The 21,887-nt window shown below is 36.9% G+C and overlaps 1 protein-coding gene across 2 annotated transcripts in view; it reads right to left on the bottom strand.

The window, feature by feature from the left end:
• Window positions 1–411: 411 nt before the first annotated feature.
• The window catches only part of PPA2 (inorganic pyrophosphatase 2), a 98,691-nt gene continuing 77,215 nt past the window's right edge, over window positions 412–21,887 (bottom strand). For both annotated transcript variants that reach the window (XM_068975178.1, XM_068975179.1), the window contains 3 exons: window positions 17,653–17,722; window positions 1,864–1,900; window positions 412–591 (listed from right to left, as the gene is read on the bottom strand). In XM_068975178.1, the coding sequence (XP_068831279.1) occupies window positions 563–591; window positions 1,864–1,900; window positions 17,653–17,722 (136 nt within the window). In that variant the 3' untranslated portion in view covers window positions 412–562. The remainder of the gene's footprint in view (window positions 592–1,863; window positions 1,901–17,652; window positions 17,723–21,887) is intronic.

Raw genomic sequence — 21,887 nt, 5'->3', positions numbered from 1 at the left:
GTAAAGAACAGACGTTTGGACGATGTGGGAGAAGACAGAGGCGGGATGATATAAGAGAACAGCACTGAGACATGTATATTACCATATGCAAAACAGATGACCAGTGCAAGTCTGATGCATGAAGCAGAGCACTCAGAGCTGGTGCACTGGGACAACCCAGAGGGATGGGGTGGGGAGGGAGGGGGGAGAGGGGTTCAGGAAGGGGGGACACCTGTACACCCAAGGCTGATTCACGTTGATGTATGGCAAAACCACCACAACACTGTAAAGTAATTAGCCTCCAATTAAAATAAATAAACTAATTAAAAAAAACTCAGTGCCTCTAAACTTCTGCTATGAAATTCAACAAAATCTTTTCATATCAATAAATATTCAAAGGCAGCTAATTCAAAAATGTCAGTGTTTATTTACACATTGCATATTGCAAAAAGCTTGAAGAAAAAAAAAAGGTTTCAACAGGAAGTTAATTAGCAAATTCTGCCTGTTTCTAGCACTTGGGGGAGGTTGAATCTCAGCGTTCTTAGAGACTGGAATCCTGATGGCAGGCCTTCAGATGTTCTAATCACTTGCCAAGGAAGTGCCATACTTGATCTGGATTTAAAATGGGGAAGCAGGGTGTTAGGGAAGGGGTAAAGAGGGAGGGAGGAGGGAAGAGAGGAGAAGACAAATTAAATTCAGATTTTCCAGAAGTGTTCAGACAGATATAAACAATCAGAACTTAGGGTGACACATTTCTATACTTAAAGTCACTCACCTTTAAACTCTGGTTCTAATTTCTCTCATTTGGCTTAGGTCTGATATTCTAAAGGATCCCACTTTATTTCATACATCTTGCTGGGTTCTTTAGTCTTTACTGATTAATACTGAAGTTAAGTATCCTAGCTGTGGCATGAAAGGTCTAGGCAAACCCTGCACTGTAAAATGTGACTGCCTGTCAAATAGCCCAGATGGGATAGAATTGCAAAGAAACAATCTTACTTCCCTCTATAAGGAATAGAGCTTGCCTCCCCATGAAATCATTATCTATAGATTTGCTCCTTTCTAAACATCTTAGAACTTGGACTCACAGTAAACAGTTCTCATTTTTTCCTCCAAACTTGCAAGTTGAGTATTCTAATATTTTATATTAAAACAAAAAGACAAAAAGCCTTGCAATATTTTAAAAGATGATACATACATATTTTGAAATTTTTACTATAGAACATTTTTATTTCTTTCTCACAATAGCTTTAAATAATGGTAATTTTAAAATTCTATTTTTAATTCTACTTTAAATTTTGATTTTAACATCTTCAGTTAAAATGAGTGGGGATTTCCCTGGTGGTTCAGTGGTTAAGTATTTGCCTTCCAGTGCCAGGGACACAGGTTCTATCCCTGGTTGGGACCAGGGGAACTAAGATCCCACATGCCGCAGGGCAACCAAACCCACACGCTGCAATTAGACAGAGGCCCACGCACCACAACAAAAATCCCGCGTGCTGCAACTGAGACCCGATGCAGCCAAATAAATAAACACTAAGAATATAAAATGAGTCATTCATTAAAATAATGACAGATAATCAATAAAATTTCACCAATATAGACATTGAAAGTCTTAAAAATTTATCTGAACTAGCTGGAAACTTAGTACTTTACCAACAAAGTCACTGCACAAACTACTTTCCAGACTAAAAGTAATAAACGTGTTCCTTATTGTCTGAAATTAGAAAATAACTGATTTCATCTGAAAGTTTTAATGACTATGTTAAAATGTGCTTTACTTAGTTTATATCATTTTTAATCTACTGTATTTTTTTGGGTCTCCACTACTGTAAACAAATAAATTTACATATCTAGCTCCTTAAGAACCAACATAAACCATACCTTCTTCATTACTTCCTTTATTCAGTGAAAACGACACCTGAAAGGCAAGAACAGAGTCTCTGTTATAACAAATACTTAGATGTGGAAACGATACTCAGGATGCTTTTTTTAAAAAAAAAAACATAAAATTATAGAACAAAGTTAACACACAATGGTTCTCTAACCTAAAAAAAGTAAATCCTCTTTACCTTTTTATTATTATTGCCTGTTCTTTTAAATAAACAAACCATAGGCTTAAGAGTCAAATAAGATAAAAAGCATTCTTAGAAATATTTTCTCTCATTAACCCATGGGAACTACTGAGAATATGAAGAGACATTTTTTTGCAGTTGCTTCCTTGGCTGGGTCTTTAGAATAAAAATCCAACACACATGTTCATAGACGTGCATGCACATGTGCAAAGAAGCACACACACTATTTAGCTGTCTCCTAGAGTACTTAAATTAATTTTTCTACTTTGATGACTGTGCCAAGATTCTTAGAATAGATATAATCTGTGGTAGACAAGATTGAAATAAAAGTTTTTCTGAGATATAAGATTTTTTCCTAATTATGAATACATTTTTAAGTTTTGTTTTTTTTTTTGTCAAACTATATTGGGAGATCTATTACTCACAGAAAAGAATGCAGAAAGCTCCAAAATATTAGAATAAAATCTATGTAACCATCACCCAAGTCAAGAAATGGAACATGCCAGGTACTTCCCCAATCATAAGCTCTTCTCCCTGAGGAATAACCACCACCCTGATTTTATAACACATTTTTCAGATTTCAAATTTAATCATCAAGTTCTAATTCTCTCAATCTGCTCAGCCTCGGTAGGAAACAGGCTGATATTTGAGGTCAGTGGCAAATGTACCAATGGAACGATGTACCACACACCTGAGTATTCAACCTAAAAAGCATTACAGAAAAGAAATGAACAAACTATTCGAACTAAAACATTTATCATTACATTTAAAAAAATAATTCTAACAACTTTTTATTTCTTTACTCTTAAAATAAATTTCTTGGTTAGTAGAATATATTCAGAATATTTAAAGCCCTGTTTTGTCAAAGAAAACAAACCATAACACTCAGAGACAATAACTATGAAAGTCTGGGAATGAAGTTTTTTCACATTTTTCTATAATAGTATTAATATATGCCAAAAGAGAGACCAACATTAAATTGATTCTTAAACATAACACAGAAAATGTAACAACAACAAAAAATGCACAGAGCTACATTGTAAAGTGACCTAATCCAAACCCTCACTCCCAGGAGTCACCATCACTACATTTTCCTTGTAAGAAATAAAGGGAGGATTTTCAGTTACTTCCTTCTCCTAATTTCTCTATAGGGGATGAATGTGGGCACCCTCTACTCATCGAAGATAAATTCTCCAGGAAAATGAATTACTTTATGAGTGAGTGAGTGAAAGCTACTTCAGTTCAGTTCAGTTCAGTCGCTCAGTCGTGTCCGACTCTTTGCGACCCCATGAATCGCAGCACGCCAGGCCTCCCCGTCCATCAGCAACTCCCGGAGTTCACTCAAACTCATGTCCATTGAATCGGTGATGCCATCCAGCCATCTCATCCTCTGTTGTCCCCTTCTCCTTCTGCCCCCAATCCCTCCCAACATCAAAGTCTTTTTCAATGACTCAACTCTTTGCATGAGGTGGCCAAAGTACTGGAGTTTCAGCTTCAGCATCATTCCTTCCAAAGAACACCCAGGGCTGATCTCCTTTAGGATGGACTGGTTGGATCTCCTTGCAGTCCAAGGGACTCTCAAGAGTCTTCTCCAACACCACAGTTCAAAAGCAGCAATTCTTCGGCACTCAACTTTCTTCACAGTCCAACTCTAACATCCATACATGACTACTGGAAAAACCATAGCCTTGACTAGGTGGACCATTGTTAGCAAAGTAATGTCTCTGCTTTTGAATATTCTATCTAGGTTGGTCATAACTTTCCTTCCAAGGAATAAGTGTCTTTTAATTTCATGGCTGCAGTCACCATCTGCAGTGGTTTTGGAGCCCCCCAAAATAAAGTCTGACACTGTTTCCACTGTTTCCCCATCTATTTCCCATGAAGTGATGGGACCAGATGGCATGATCTTCATTTTCTGACCTAACAGAAGCAGAAGATATTAAGAAGAGGTGGCAAGAATACACAGAAGAACTGTATAAAAAAGATCTTCACGACCAAGATAATCACGATGGTATGATCATTCACCTAGAGCCAGACATCCTGGAATGTGAAGTCAAGTGGGCCTTAGAAAGCATCACCACGAACAAAGCTAGTGGAGGTGATAAAATTCCAGTTGAACTATTTCAAATCCTGAAAGATGATGCTGTGAAAGTGCTGCACTCAATATGCCAGCAAATTTGGAAAACTCAGCAGTGGCCACAGGACTGGAAAAGGTCAGTTTTCATTCCAATTCCAAAGAAAGGCAATGCCAAAGAATGCTCAAACTACCGCACAATTGCACTCATCTCACACGCTAGTAAAGTAATGCTCAAAATTCTCCAAGCCAGGCTTCAGTAATACGTGAACCGTAAACTTCCTGATGTTCAAGCTGGTTTTAGAAAAGGCAGAGGAACCAGAGATCAAATTGCCAACATCTGCTGGATCGTGGAAAAAGCAAGAGAGTTCCAGAAAAACATCTATTTCTGCTTTATTGACTAGGCCAAAGCCTTTGACTGTGTGGATCACAAAAAACTGTGGAAAATTCTGAAAGAGATGGGAATACCAGACCACCTGACCTGCCTCTTGAGAAACCTATATGCAGGTCAGGAAGCAACACTTAGAACTGGACATGGAACAACAGACTGGTTCTAAATAGGGAAAGGAGTACGTCAAGGCTGTATATTGTCACCCTGCTTATTTAACTTCTATGCAGAGTACATCATGAGAAACACTGGGCTGGAAGAAGCACAAGCTGGAATCAAGATTGCTGGGAGAAATATCAATAACGTCAGATATGCATTTGACACCACCCTTATGGCAGAAAGTGAAGAGGAACTAAAAAGCCCGTTGATGAAAGTGAAAGAGGAGAGTGAAAGCTGCTTAGTCGTGTCCAACTCTTTGTGACCCCATGGACTATACAGTCCATGGAATTCTCCAGGCCAGAACACTGGATTGGGTAGCTTTTCCCTTCTCCAGGGGACCTTCCCAACCCAGGGATTGAACCCAGGTTTCCCGCACTGCAGGCAGATTCTTTACCAACTGAGCCACAATATACACCCACTGTAAACATGCAATCTCCTCTCCTTTCCCGCTCCAAAAATATTTCTCATGAATAATCATTTCTTTAATTTCTTTCAAACAAATCTAGTGCTTTCATTATCAAAATATTACACTTTTAATCAACCAAAGAAGGCTTACTCTGGCCTTTGTCCCTACTCATGTGTAAACTTTATGTTAAATTAATATAACTTTAATACAACTGCTTTTCACTCCTTCAGATAATCCCACTGGATCCCTGTAAAAGCATTTTCACCTGTAGGTTACATTTGTTCAAATTAATAAACAAACATGATACACTCAGCCAACATAAAATCTTGCTTTACCACATGATATGAGAATTGATATTCTTTTACTTTATTATAAGGATTTAAAATTAAAGAGAAAAAAGTTTCTGATTTTTCATTCAAGTGCAGTAGGGTTTCAGTTGAATTACATTACCTTGGGTATTTCATCCAGGCATTATGTTTCCATGGTTCATAAAGCAATTACTCTATATTCGTGTTTTTCTTACAGTTTTATTGAGATATAACTGACATACAGCACTGTATAAGTTTAAGGTGTACAGCATAATGATTTAATTTACATCATGAAATGATTGCCACAATATGTTTAGTGAACATCCATCATTATCATATAGATACAAAATTAAATAATTTTTTCTCAGGATTTACTTTTTTTTAAGATTTTTTTTATACAGACCATTTTTACAGTCTTTATTGAATTTATTACAATATTGCTTCTATTTTATGGTTTTGTTCCCTTTGGCCATGAGGCATGTGGGATCTTAGCCCCCCAACCAGGGATCAAACCCATTCGCCTTGCAATGGAAGGAGAAGTCTTAACCACTCAACCAGAGGAGCTCTAGGATCTACTCTCTTAACAACTTTCACATATAACATATAGCAGTATCAACTATATTTATCATGCTTTACGTTACATCTCTAGTACTTACTTATAACGGGAGGTCTGTACCTTTTGCTGCCTTCATTTAATTCTTCTTCCTCTCACTTTCCACCTCTGGCAACCACAAATCCGACCTCTTTTTCTATGAGTATATGAATGACCTACCACACTATGTTGGTTCCTGGCACACAATATAGTGATTTGGTATTTCTGTACATTACAAAATAGTCACCATGATTAATCTAGTTACCATCCGTCACCACACAAAGATATTACAATGATATTGACCATATTCCCCTTGTTGTACACTTCATCCCATGATTCACCTATTTGGTAACTGCAAGTATGTTCACTTTATTTTCACAATTTCTTTTCTGATTTATGAGTCAATAAAACATGACCAGTTCTTAGTTATCCATAAACAAAATGTAAGAGTATTTTGTCTAAGTTTAATAAACGTTCTCTTCCTTTCATGAACATATTCAATTGGCTAAAATTCTATTTTACTTTCACCTTCTTTGTTCATGTTTGAGTGGCAATGCAGTGAAGCTTTTAGGCAAAAGCTTTTTAAGCTTTTAAGGAGAAAGGGAAACTGAAGAAGGAGATATAAGGTGACTAGAATCGGATCTGGATTTATCAAGAAAATACCTTATTTAAAGTTTTTTTAATAGTGAACTGCCACAAAGATGTTTATTTTCAGAATCACAAATAAGAGGGATCTGTATAGCGTGGATATTGTAGTATGACCTCGTTAGAAAAATCACACCCACAGAAAGTCTCCCCTCTAAAGGGAAACACAGTCCTCTTTGATAGAGATGTAAAGTGAGTGACCACAGAGGGAAGGTCTCTTGCGGAAGCAATCCAAGCAGTCCAGATAAGAGAGCCTCCCAGTCAGACTGACTTCAGAACTTAGTTCTGAGTTGGCTTGATTTCAACAACCAGACACCAAGGATGGTCATCTTGTTCTGAGATGTGCAAGGAAACTGTGGCTGCTGTCCTCAGTAGCTCTAAGCAGAGATGAAGTGCATGCCCAAAGGAAATCATCTGAGAAGCATGCAGCTAAAAGCCCTATCCAACAACTCTAATGGACTGCAACATTATTCTGCTGGTTATTACTTCTCATATTTGAAACTATTTAACAATATTCACTCACTGGTAATTTCCTATTAGGGCACAGAACCCCAAAATACACACTTCTAAACTACCTGGTCTATTGATTATCTTTGTTGTGGACCTCTAGAAAAACGTAAATATGGCTTTGGTGTGAATTTTTTTAAAGAAGACTCAGACTCACATGAGACACTGTTGATGATGGATTTATAATCCTTCATCTGGATTCATCTTTGATTTAGTATGTAAATACAAACATGCATTTATAAGACTGCTGGTAAGCTTTAGCAGTGAGAGATGACTAGCATATATACTGATGGCATTAATTGCCACTGGAACTCCTTCTAAGGCCCTGGTCTCCTGAAGGCACTGCTCTTTACAATTCAGCTAAGAAGTCTTGACATCAAATAAAAAATGACCATCCAAAATGTCACACAGCACTGTGGACATGCTGATTTACTGAATAAATAAGATCTACTCAATGTAGTCAGAATAATACTTTTAATTAAACTTGAAATTTCCCCTCACTTTTTTCCTTCAAAGCACTCCTCTCCATGCCTCCATGCACCATCAGCACTGTCATCTCCTAGCTTGCTGTGCTCCAGATTTGCACTCTGGAGACTGCTTGCAGTGAAGTCTGGTCAGGTGAAGGCGGAAACAAGTCAGACTGAAACAGCCAAGACTTCCCTGGGAGGCTTCTATCCTCCCAGTTTGAGACATCTTTCCCCTTTTGGGAAGTTTTCCATCACTGCTGTGATCTAAAGGTGCACAGAATCACAGGACTGGGTCCCTGCAACTAAGCAGGAGCATGGTTACTTATCCTCCTTGGCCCGAATTGCAGGTTCTAACAGCTTTACATCTCTGCAGCTACCGGGTTGTGTAGGGTCTGAGGCTAGGCTAGGATTCCATTGCAATGGGTCTGGTTCTCTCTCTCAGTCCTATGTGCACTGAGATTGTGTGCAGAATCTCACAAAGTTCAAACTTCGTTGTTTTTTTTTCTCTTCCAGTAAAATAACTATAATCAGCACATACTAAGCTTTTACCAAATAACCTAATTCAAACTTCTCCCAACTTTGCATGCTGCCCAGAGGGTGTCCATTTCCAGAGAGAGCAGAATACAAGGAAAATACCTGAACAGAAAGAAATGTGTGGGAGAATTATAGGGCAAAAAATTCCCAGACAGGATATATGGTTAAGTTCTACATTGAGTTATTATGTTGTGGACACTGACTCACTCTTTCTCCTAATCCTTTCTCCTGAAGTCTCTGAAAAAGAACTACTTTTCATAGAATAATGTGAACTAGGTTGACTTTTCCACTGCTCATGCATTAATGGAATGGGATACCTCATGAAGAAGTGCTCTCTTCATCACTGGAAGTAGTCAAGAGGCTGGAATACTCAAAAAATATTCAAGAAGGGGCTTCTCTCTGTGGCCAAATTAGTTCGACAATACTATTGATACAATAGGGGCAATAAACCCCAATATTTAATTAATACTTTCTAGCTGCTCTCTATTTTACCTGGACTACCTAATTCAGTTCTCCACAACAGCCCTCAGTACAAGGAAGATACTATTATTAGCTTCTTATTTTATAAATAAGGAAACCAAGGCATAAATAAGTTAAGCAATTTGCTTCCAACTGTGAATAAGAGTTGGGATTTGGGTGCAGACAGTCTGATTCCAGAAAAAAAATTTTTTTTCCTTGAAGTTTTGCTGAACCAAAACTGACATGGGATAAACTGCACACATTTATAGTGTACGGTTTGATAAGTTTTGACATATATACACACACACACATACTCATGAAACCATTAACACTATCAAGATAATAATCATAGTCACTATCAATCCCAAGTTCCTTCCATCCCTGTAAGTGATTGTAATCCCTCCAACCAATCACCTGTTCTGTGTTAGTACACATTAGTGTCCGCATATTCTAAAATTATAAACGGTATAATACATGTATCTGCCTTTTTCTATTCCATATAATTTTTTAAAATTCAGCCATGTCATGCTGCTGCTACTGCTGCTGCTGCTAAGTCACTTCAGTTGTGTCCGACTCTGTGCGATCCCATAGACGGCAGCCCACCAGGCTCTGCCGTCCCTGGGATTCTCCAGGCAAGAACACTGGAGTGGGTTGCCATTTCCTTTTCCATTGCATGAAAATGAAAAGTGAAAGTGAAGTCACTGAGTTGTGCCCAACTCTCAGCGACCCCATGGACTGCAGCCTACCAGGATCCTCCGTCCATGGGATTTTCCAGGCAAGAGTACTGTAGTGGGATGCCATTGCCTTTTCTGTCAGCCATGTCATAGCATGTATCAATAATTCATTTCTTTTTATGGGTATTTCCTCATACGAATATACCACAATTTATTTCTATTGATAGAAATATGGTTTGTTTCCAATTTTTGTCTATTACAAATAAAGCCACCATAAATAAGTCTCTGTATGAACAAAGACTTCCATTTCTATTGGGGAAATATCTAATTAAGAGTGACGTGGCTAGATCATACGGTAGGTATATGTTTAACTTTCTAAGAAAATGCCAAACTGTTTCCCAAAGTAGTTTTACCATTTTGCATTCCAACAAGCAGGTGGGGAAGCTCCAGTTTGGTTTTCAATTTGCAGATACACATCCTCCTGATGACTGGTAAAGTTGAGCATCATCTCCTGTTTTCAGAATACCTTCTTTGGCAAAGCAACCATTTATATGTTTTGCAGTTTTTGTGGTGGGAGGCTGATGTTTTGTTTTCTTATTATTCAATTATGAGAATTCTTTAAGTTCTAGATACAAGTCCCTTTATCAGGCATACAATTTTCAAATGTTTTCTTGCAGCACGTAGCTTATTTTCATTCTCCTAAGAGTGTCATTTACAGAACAAAAATTAATTTTGATGAAGTTCAACTTAACATTTAAACAAAACAGATTGTACTTGGACTGCAAGGAGCTCCAACCAGTCCATCCTGAAGGAAATCAACCCTGAATACTCATTGGAAGGACTGATGCTGAAGCTGAAACTTCAACACTGTGGCCAACTCATGCAAAGAACTGACTCATTTGAAAAGACCCTGATGCTGGAAAAGACTGAAGGCAAGGCAGGAGGGGAAGGGCACAACAGAGGGTGAGATGGTTGGATGGCATCACCGACTCAATGGACATGGGTTTGGGTGGACTCCAGGAGTTGGTGATGGACAGGGAGGCCTGGCGTGCTGCAGTTCATGGGGTGGCAAAGAGTCGGACACGACTGAGCGACTCAACTGAACTGAACTTAGTGTTATATCTAAGAAATCTTGCCTAACTAACCCAAGGTCAAAACTGGTTTAGTTTTCTGTTTTAAATTTTGTCTTAGGTACACTTTAGAGAATTATAATACATACTGCAAGGTATGGATTAAAGTGTGTTTTTTCCCCCCATAGGGAATAATCAACTGTTCACAAACTATTTGTTGAAAAGATTATTACTTCAAAAATCAGTTGTCTACATATATGTAGGTCTATCTGTGGATTTGTTTTCACTGATCTTTTCTCTAGTTTTACACCATTACTACACTCTTTTCATTACTGTAGTTGTGTAAAATGACTGTAAGTCAGGTAGAATTAGTATTCTAACCTTGCTCTCCACAAAGTTGTTGAGTCTAATTCTAGGTCCTTAGTATTTACATACATGGGTTTGCTGATTTCTACAAAAAAAAAGTGTACTGAAATCTGATTGATACTGCATTAAACCTGCAGATCAGTTAGAGAATTGACATCATAACAATATTGAGTCATCCAAATCATAAACATGAAATATTTTCCCATTTATTTAGTTCTATATCTATGGGCTATAAGTGATAGTTTTCAGGGTTCAGGATCTTCACATATTTTTTTTTCCAGATTTACTCTGAAGTGTTTCACATTTTTGAAGTCATTATAAATAATGTATTTATTTTTAGTTTCTAATTTTTGTTCCTAATACATAAAAACATGACTGTTTACTGTATACTGAGCCTGTATCCTGCAACCCTGCTAAAGTCACCTATTCTAATAGCTTTCAGGTTCATTTTATTGAAAATTCAATATAGACACTCACGCATCCCCCTTTGCAACCTGGATGCCGCTCCTTCTCTTTAGTGCCTTACTGTGCTGGCTAGAACCTTTGGTAAACACCGAATAAAAGTAGCAGGAGTCAAGGCCAAGAGCTGTGTTTACAGAGAGATATTTTAAGTGCAGATTTAATTTGTTTATACCTGTTTCTTCTTCAGTGAGCTTTGGTATTTTACGTATTTCAAGAAATCTGTCCAGTTTCACCCAAATTCTGAAATTAACTGATGCAAAGTTTTTCATAATATTGCTCTATTGTTCTCCTATTATCTCCCAAATCAGTAGTGATGTCACTTGCCTCATTCCTGACATTAAAGATTTGTCTTCTCTTTTCTTTCCTGATCATTCTGGCTAAAGGTTTATCAATTTTGCTGGTCTTCACAAATAATAAAGTTTTGGTTTCATTAATTTAATTTTTTTCCTGGGCATTCAAATTCTGTTAATTATGAAATACTACAAAAGCACAGAAAATGTAAAGACCATTATAACAAATATCTATTCTCTGGATTTTTTTAGAGTTAACATTTTGTTATTTCAGAAACTTTATAACTGAAGTCTCTTTTTCTCCCTATTCATCAAAAATAAAAACTTTATTTTTATTCCTTCTCAGAAGTAACTTCTCCTAACCACCAGGAGAAACGCTGGCTGAAACCAGTGCTTATTGTTCTTATTTATGTTTCAAAAATGTGAAAAACATGTCTGTTTATATTCGCTAAAAATCTATGGTGCTACTTGGAGTGTTTTAAAATTTATTTCAACAATACATGCAATGTTGCAAACATTTTTTCACCCAACACTGCACTTTCAGATTTTATCCATGTAGAGTTATATAGTTTTAATTCACAGATTTTACCTATGGTATAGCATTCCACTGTATAAGTATACTACAGTTTATTTACCCAGTTTTCTATTGACAGGCATTTGTTCAGTTTCCAACTTGCCCATGCCTGATTATAAAAAGACAGGTATTAGTGTTTCTATAGAATGTATATCTAGAAAGGTAACTTCAGAGTAGTGGGTTATAAGCACCTTCAACCATACTAGAAATTACTTAACCGCTTTTCAAGGTGGTTACACTAATTTGTACTCCCACAAGCACATCGACTAGTACGAGAGGTCTCCTTTCCACGTGTTTAAAAACACTTAATAAATGCTGGCCAATCTGATAGCCATGAACTTGCACTGTGTCTTACGTTTGATTTCACTGATCACTGCAGAAATACAGCACATTTTCACATGTTTTCTAGTAATGTAAATACCCTCTCTCATGAGTTGCCCATTCATACTGCTTGCCCATTTCCCCCCGCACTGGGTTATTTTCTTCCTGTTGATTTGAATAAACTGTTAATCCTGTTGTCACTTCATGCAAAGATCTTCCAATCAGTGGCATATCTTTTAACTTATTCTGTGGTATCTTTTGTTTACAGATTTAAAAAACTTTGTTTAAATTTATCAGTCTTCTTTAGGTTATCCCTGGCCCTTTAATATTCCATATAAACTTTGGGCTTATCTTACCAAGTTCAATGAAAATCCTATTGGAATTCTTATAGAAACAGATTGACTTCTTTAATTAACATGGGAGATACTGTCATTTCATAACTAAGTATTCTCCTGAACTGCTGATAAATCTATTTGGGTTGTCTGTCTGTTCTTGATTTAACATTATTGTTTATATTTTAAACAAGACTGGCAATTCATCTATGTTTAGAAAGGTATTGCCAAAATACCTTTATGATCACCTATAAACCTATGTCTGTAATGTCTTCATTTTAATTTTGGATATTGTTATTTATGTCTTCTCTCTTTCACGGTCCTTCGTTTAATGGTGGTTTAGTCGCTAAGTTGTGTTTGACTCTTCCCCAGTGGACTGTAGCCCCCCTGGCTCCTCTGTCCATGAAATTCTCCAGGTAAGAATACTGGAGTTGCCATTTCCTTCTCCAGGGGATCTTCCCAACCCAGGGATTGAACTTGGGTCTCCTGCACGCAGGCCGACTCCTGACCCACTGAGCTACCAGGGAATTAAGTTTGTCCATATTGTCAGCTCTATGTGAAGAAAACCCAGCTGCTGTTTTAACAGATCTTTTCTGTATCTCCTTGTTTTCTATTTCATTAAATATTTGCTCTACCCTATATAATTTTCTTTCCTATAATGTGAAAAGACAGGAAAAAAACAGAAATTGTTGAGTTGAACATTTAGCCTCTCAACTTTCTTTCTTCATTTCTGCTGTATATTTAATTTCTCTCAAAAACTGTTTTTGCAGCATCAGGCAAGTTTTGACACAGAGTGATTTAGTTATTCATTTTAAATATTTTATAATTTGTTACAATTCATTTTTTTGGCATGACATATAGAAGTGACTTAGCAGCATAGTAGTGTTTTTAGTTTCCAAACAGCAAGGATTTGGGATTTTTTCTTTCAATACTTTTTAACTGATTGGTAACTTGGTTACACTACTGACAGAGAATGTGGTTTGTATTACCTCAACTCCTTAGCACTTTTTTCCCAACTCTTTGTGGCCTAACGTATACTTAATTTCTGGAAGTGTCCACGTGTACTAAAAAAACAATGTATTCTCTAATTCTATATGTCTATTAGACAAAGCTTATAAATACTGTTCCTATCTTCTCAACATACATATTTTCCAAATACTTTAAATATAGTAAAGGACCCTAAAAGTAGCATCTTAGATCCCAGGCATCAAATCAACTGTGATTCGATATTAATATTAGATCTGAAAGGAAAACTACATGTGTATGCACAAATGCACACTCATGTGTGCACACGCATACACAAAGATACATTCTTTCTTCCCTATAAAGGCTCTGAACCTTGTTCCCTGAAATAAAGCTCCAATTTCTAGTCACATAGTATTTAAACATTGGGAAAGAGTTCTACACTTTTGGTTATTAAAAAAAAAAATGACACTATCCCCCAGGAATATAATTGGGTGGTTCAGTTGGTAGCCAGTGGTCACACACAGTAACCTGGACACACAGAGTAACAATCTGTCTCTGTGGATCCTGAGTGTGTTCAGGTTTAGGTAACAAACCTTGTTTTGGACACAGCCATGCCTTGCATGACTGTATATAATTCAAGCATCTATATTTATAAACAAAATTCACTAACCTTCCTGACCACTTCAACTCTCCTTATCGTCCTTAGATCAACTATCTTCCTTAAAATCTCTAATTTAAGTATGACATATTACTTTTGTAGGTATTTTCTGTTCTGTTTCTAAGATTCTTCCAAATTAGAGTCATCAGGTTGTTGGCTTTTGTTTTTCTTGGTTATGGTAACACTGTTTTTCCTAATTGATCTGTACATATTTTGGGGTGACTACTTAATGATTTTAGGGGGGTCTCAATGCCACTACACTTAACTGTGTTCTGATCGATACATGTTCAAAAGTATATGCTTTCTGTAACGATTCTATTAATCACTCAAAAGCTTAGTCCATTTCTTTTCTTTTGGTGCTTTAAGAGTATCTGATCATCAAAGCAATTACTTTATCCTAAAATCTCACCTAATCAATAGACATGACTGAGCACAAACTCAGATACATCTAGAAAGTGAAAACTTACTGCTGGCTTCATTTTAACCATTACTTCACACTCATTTAACATCTTCACATCTATCTTAAGATAATATTACCTAAGTTGATTCACTTGTAAGAACGAGTTCGCTTATTCTAAGCCCACTGATAAACCTTGGGGTTACAGTTTGTTTCCATATAGGCCCAAGATTGATGTGGTGTGAATATGTTCAAATTTGATGGATGACTGTGATGCCTTAAGTTATTCTGAGCAAGCAAAGAACAAACAAAAGTCGACAGTACTTTGAAGTCAGTATATAGCAATAGAGAGATATGGGAATCTATACCTAAGCAATGTTGATTCAAACATCTCAGTGTGGTTTTGAAGATATAAAGTGACAGTCGCTCAGTCATGTCTGACTCTTTACAACCCCATGGAGTCCATGGAATTCTCCAGGCCAGAATACTGGAGTAACTGTTCCCTTCTCCAGGGGATCTTCCCAACCCAGGGATTGAACCCAGGTCTCCCGCATGGAAGGTGGATTCTTTCTTTACCAGCTGAGCCACCACGGAAGCCCAAGAATACTGGAGTGGGTACCCTATCCCTTTTTCAGTGGATCTTTCTGACTCAGAAAAAACTGGGGTCTCCTGCATTGCAGGTGGATCCTTACCAGCTGAGCTACCAGGAAAGAGAGAAAATGCCAAGTCAAAATGCTCTGACTACAAAAAATTTCATTATTACAAGCTGATAAAATCCTCTTGACTAAGTGTTACCTAATCTGAGCTCCAAAATCACTAATGAGGCTGCTAAAAGAGCAATTCTTTGACTTATAAATTTTTAGTGGTGAAATCCCATATACAGTAATTTCTACTAGAGCTGATGAAGGACTGCCTTCTCTGCATTTTTATTTTCTATTACAGCTTTCTCAGTGAAAAATCAGCATAGCACCTTCTTCATCATTACGAAACAGAGCAAAGCTACCAAACCATATAATTAAATCTGGACGTTAATGTTTCTGAATTCTAATCTTGTCCCCCATATCTAACTACCTAGATTATATCCAAGTTCTCCAATTATTTTAAGAGGACTTTTCCTACTAAAATGTTAGGAAATTTTTGTTTTTAAAGATGTAAGACAGAAACTTTCATCTTGGAGCTAACTTTAAAACAAAAGTCTGTTATACCTATCATTTATAAATTCGAAACTACAAAGGAATAGTCTTTTTTTTTTTTGGCTGCATGTGGGATCTAGTTTCCTGACCAGAGATCGAATTCCGGTCTCCTGCATCTGGAGTGTGGACTCTTAGCCACTGGACCACCAGTGAAGTCCCATAAAGTAGAATGGTCTTAATCTGAGATTAATGGGAGACTACATGAATAAAGATAAAAAGTTATTAACTTGTTTTCCTCTATTTTTTTCTTAAAGAATAATAAATGAGAACTAAGATCAGGATGTAATCGACACAGATACAAAACTGAAAACTTGGAGAAAACAAACTGACATCGTAGGGTGCATGATTATCAGGGCTCCCCTGCACCTTCCTTGCCTCCCTGGAGCCCATTCTTGCCAACACAGCCGGAGTGATCTTGTTAAAATCTGTCAGATCATATCATTACATCATACTTTTGCTCAAAACCTTTCAATGGTTCCATCTTACTCAGAATAAGAAATGAAATTCTTAAAATAATCTTTACAGGGTGTTTTTCAGAAGGTCTTTCGTAATAATTTGCCTCCATTTTTACTGCAGATCCAAACATTTTTGATCTCAGATCCTCTTTTCTCCCCTAGACTCCCCTATCCTACCAGTCACGGTGGTTTCTTGGGCATTTCGTGAACACATCAAGCACCCACTTGCCTATGGCCTTCGGTCTGCGGTGTGGAACAGTCTTTGTTCGGACAATCACATGGCCTAGTCCCGTACCGACTACAAATCCAGATTCAGGTCAGTTCTCGGCTCACGCGGCTGTCCCCCGTGCTTCCCAGTCGCTACAGCGCCCGCCCCCAACTCCAGGCACTGGATCCCCTCTTCCCTGGCTCATTTTTCATCACTGCATTTATCACATTCAGAAACACTTTATACTTCACTTGAGTGTTTATTATCCATCACTGCAACTACAATGTTAGCTATACGAGGACAGGTTTCTATATCTTCTCTGTAATACTGCATCTCCAGTACCTAGCATCTAACCACACATAGCAGGCAATAATTAAACAGCTGATTAATTAGTGAAAAACAATTCAAAGCAGCCATTGTGAGTAAACACTTTTGTTGGTCCTGAAGTAAAAAGCTAAACTCACTAGTTTTCTGATACTTAGTTTAAGGAGAAAAAACCCAGAAACCTTAAATTTATAGATGGGATTTCTAGCCTAAGATCACTCCTGAATATGCTTTACACAGCAATATTACTTGATTATCTGAATTTTCTTATTTAGTGGGCTCCAAGTATTACTTTACTAATAAATTCAGTTGCCTCAAGGCAGCATTATCACTAAGGCCTGTAAAAATCTGAAGATATTCTCCTTAGAGAAGGAACGTTTGTGAGGTAACCAAACTAAATGGAAAAAAAAAAGAAAAAGAAACTTAAGACAAAATGCACTAGTGCCAGCAGCCAGTCACAATTTAGACACTGAGTGGATAACTTGTGAGGATAGGTCAGTGCAGAGGACAGCTAATGGATTTAAACAATAATAAACTGGTGAAAATAGTATCATAGGAAATTAGTTACATGGTTAACTTCAGAAAACAGAACAACAGTAACAAGTTTTAAATCTAAATTCCTTGGATAAAAAATAATTTTAATGCTAGTTTTTAATTTTATGCTTCCCAAAGACATGATACATTTCACTGATAGATTTTCCAGAACTTCTGTTAGACTTCCCCATGGGATTTATTAGAATAAAGGATAATTTGGACATCTGTTGCTTACCGATTCAACTAATGATCTTGCTTCCTCTTCAGAGCAATGGAAAGGGCTATCACATACCTGCACATTTGTGCTGGAGAGGAAAAGAGAATATAACTGTTAAACAGGATAAAAAAGGAGCAATTACCAAAAATAAAACCAACTCTCAAACGTTTTACATTTAAGTGCATGATCTCAGCCAATAGTTACAGAGTCTCCAGATCTCACTTGATAACACACACTCTCCCTCTCTCCCTCCTAATCCCACCTCACAAGGGATCTTCTAATGTAGAATGCTACAGCACTGTAGGAATGTGATTAAGATACCCTAAAAAAGAACCTGCATGAATATAAATTAGGAAAATGAGAGTCTTATACATTCCTTCAGGCAAAGTTAGAGAGTGCTCCACAGCACTGCACTGCAGAACTTGAAAAAAAAAAAAAAGTCAAATGATAGTATACAAATTTAAATACTCTTCTGGTATATGGAAAAGGCTCTTCCACTACCCTTCACCCTTACTGAAGAAAAGAAAAACCAAATTTGACCCACAGATTGAGGATCATAAGGAAGAATTTTCCTCTAAGTGAGGTGATAAACACTGTAGAGTCTCAGACAGGTACGAAAGACTAAGCTCCGAGCGGTGAGAGGAAACCACATGAACACCAAGACTGAGTTTCTGTGCAAGTATGAAAGTTTAGCAAAGCACAGACAGCAGCTCCTCCCACCATCAGTAAAGGTTCTGTAAGGCCAGAGCCTTCAAACACAATGGGGACCAGCCTACTCTCTCCACAAGTACGCCGCCCACCACGTCTTTCTTACTTCCCAGATGAAAGCATAAGCATTATTCCCCTCAAACTTTTTAAGTCTGATTTTTTTTAAAAAATTCATCAAAGAAATCAGATTAAAGTGGATGCAGAAAAAGGTAGAGAAGGGAGTTAAAACCAAATTATTTTTTTCAAAATTGAAGAAATAAATGATTAGCAGATCCCTAAGAGAGATAATTAATAGATGAAACACATGCATACACATACTCACATGCACACGCTCCCCAGGTGGATCTTAGGCATACACATTATCAAATTTATTTTGGCAATGGCTTTGTGAAATATTCTGGGACATGTATGATAAAAAGATCTATCTAGTTATTTATCTTTTAAACTACATCTGTCTATAATCAGATACTGGGTACACAGTGATTACGAAAGTGGTCATTTTGCTTTCTACTCAGACTCAGTGTAGAATTTGTTTTCATTCCTTGCACGAATGTCGATGTTTGATGGAAGCTGGCATTATCATCTTTAAGACTAAACTACTCTCTTCTCCACAGCCCTTGTTTAAGTAAGCTAAAAACTGAAAAAGGTAAGGTCTTATAAGTGAGAGGTTTCTCTAAAGAAAATCTAAACTTAAAAGGAACAAGGCAAAAAACCAGACACTGCAAAGTCTTAAGTGCTACTCCTCTGAAGAAAGCATGGTGTATAATAAATATGCTACATATAAGGTCTTACGTATATACACATGGCATCCAGTCCTATGCACTTCATGGCAAACAGATGGGTAAAACATGGAAACAGTGTCAGATTTCATTTTCTTGGGCTCCAAAATCAATGCAGACAGTGACTGCAGCCACAAAATTAAAAGATGTTTACTCCTTGGAAGAATAGCTATGACAAACCTAGACAGTATATTAAAAAGCAGAGATAACACTTTGCTGACAAAGGTCTGTCTAGTCAAAGCTATGGTTTTTCCAGTTGTCATGTGCAGGTGTGAGAGTTGGACCATCAAGAAGGCCAATCACCAAAGAATTGATGCTTTTGACTGCTGTACTGGGGAAGACTCGAGAGTTCCTTAGACAGCAAGGAGATCAAATCAGTCAATTCTAAAGGAAATCAATAATGAATATTCATTGGAAAAACTGATGCTGAAGCTCCAATACTTTGGCCACCTGATGCGAAGAGCTGATTCATTGGAAAAGACCCTGATGCTGGGAAAGACTGAGGGAAAGAGAAGGAGGTGACAAAGGATGAAACGGTTGGATGGCATCACTGACTCAATGGACATGAGTCTGAGCAAATTCAGGGAGATAGTGAAGGACAGAGAAGCCTGGCATGCTGCAGTTCATGGGGTCACAAAGAGTCAGGCATGACTTAGCAACTGAACAACAACAACACAAGGTTTTTAACACTATAACTACACCAAAGGGAAACATTCAGTGGGGATTCTGGCAAAATGATGATGAGAGAAAAGGGAGTCTTCTGTAAAAATGGTTGTCAAATAAAATACAGAAAATCCAGTTAAGTCTGAAATTCAGATAAATAGCAACTTATTTTTTTGTATAAATATGTCCCAAGTATTCCATGAGACATTTAGATTAAAGTCTGAAATATAGATTTGAGTCGGTATCCTATATTTTTATCTGTTAAATCTGATAACCTATTTCTAAAGTAAACTTCTACTCCCACAACAAAGCAAAGCCATCAACAGAAATGTTAGGCAAGAAAAAATATTCAAGCCAGTACTGTAAATTTTAAAAACTGAGCATGGGGATGACCCACAGAGATGTTATGGGGAGGGAGGTGGGAGGGGGGTTCATGTTTGGGAACACATGTAAGAATTAAAGATTTTAAAATTAAAAAAAAAAAAACAACTGAGTAAGTTAAAAAATATCCCCAATAAAATATCTCGACAAGTAACCAGCAAAACCTAGGAAAGTCAATAGGCTTTACCATTTTTCACCCTGGACAAGTTATTAGCATGGCTGTCTTAGGAATGAAATGGAAGGTATATTCAAATGGACTTAGGAGATTCTTGCATGATATATAACATACAAAAGAGGAGAGATAAGAAGTAACAAAGCCCCTTGTTACTACTGCTGCAATAGTAACCACAACAACAATAACAGCACTTTATTGCTACAAATGGTGCCACCTTCCTCACTAACATCCTTCTAGTTAATGAAGAATATAACCTGGGTTGCAATATGCTTTCCTCAGGATTTACTCTGGATGTTTGAAGGTATGATAAAAGGCAAGTTATCAAGAAATATTTTTATTTCCTCTGAACTGGCCCTTATATAAAAATTTATACTGATTCATATTTATTGATTGATTCAAAAAAGTATTCTTATACCAACGTATTTAGGACATTTTTAAATGCTGGGGACACAATACTGAACCATGGAACCTCCCTGGACATTAAAATGTTCAGGGTTCTTTCTAGCTATGTCTATGCCCTACAGGAGGAAAAGCAGTATAATCCCTTCAAGGAAAGATGACTAAACTGATGGTGCTTACTATAAATGAGATTAAAAATAAAGACTCAGGGGAACTTCCTTGGCAGTCCAGTGGTTAAGACGACACGCTTCTTATGCAAGGGCCACAGGTCTGATAGCTGGCTGAGAAACTAAGATCCCACATGCTATGCAGTGCAGCCCAAAATCGTCATCATCACAAGGAAGAGTGCGCTGCTTCCCTTTTAATAGCAAGACATTCAATATTTTGCTCTAAATTTATAATCATCGCATAGCCTTTGCTGACTATATCATTTGCTGACCAAAACAAGCACACATACTAGCGCAAAAGATCAACAACCTCAAAATTTCTGTGCCCAACAAACCAAATTTCACTTACAAATAATTTTAAAAATATATTAACAGATATATGATAAGGAAAATTAGTGATTAAATACAAAGAAACAGAAAGAGAAAGTTACCTGCAAATAATAAAAAAAAAATCTAAAAGATGAAATTTACAGGACCAGCAATATGAAATTTTAGTAAAGAGAAAATTATTTTCTTCAAGACAATCAAATCAGACAAAGGCCCACACTCATGTGAATCCCCAAGGACAGGGTCCAAGATTCAGATTGGTCAAGGTTTTTCTTTCTAAAGCAAAACAGTCAAGGACAAAAGAGAAAGAAAATTTAAAGAGATACAAATGACGACGATTTGGGACCATAACCTCCAGAGTTCACTGAAGAAAACTAGCATTGATGTAAATCTACATAAAGCTTAAAGAACTGGAGTTATATATGGACTAAATATATCTTTCTCTGGAAAGGTAGAAACAGCTTCAAGACATAAATAATTTGGAACAATAGACATATATATGAAAAAACATATATACATATGTTGAAGATGTCATATAAATATTTATATAATTTTTTTCATTCAGTAAGCATGTTCAAACTACCAAGTCCTATCACTAGGGCTAAAATACAAACTTAATTTAGATCAAAAAAAAACTAATAAAACACTCCAAGT

Source organism: Capricornis sumatraensis, chromosome 7 (assembly GCF_032405125.1).
Source record: "Capricornis sumatraensis isolate serow.1 chromosome 7, serow.2, whole genome shotgun sequence".
NCBI classification, from domain to species: domain Eukaryota; kingdom Metazoa; phylum Chordata; class Mammalia; order Artiodactyla; family Bovidae; genus Capricornis; species Capricornis sumatraensis.
Note: the sequence above shows the minus strand (reverse complement) of the source record. Positions and strands in the feature narration are given on the sequence as shown.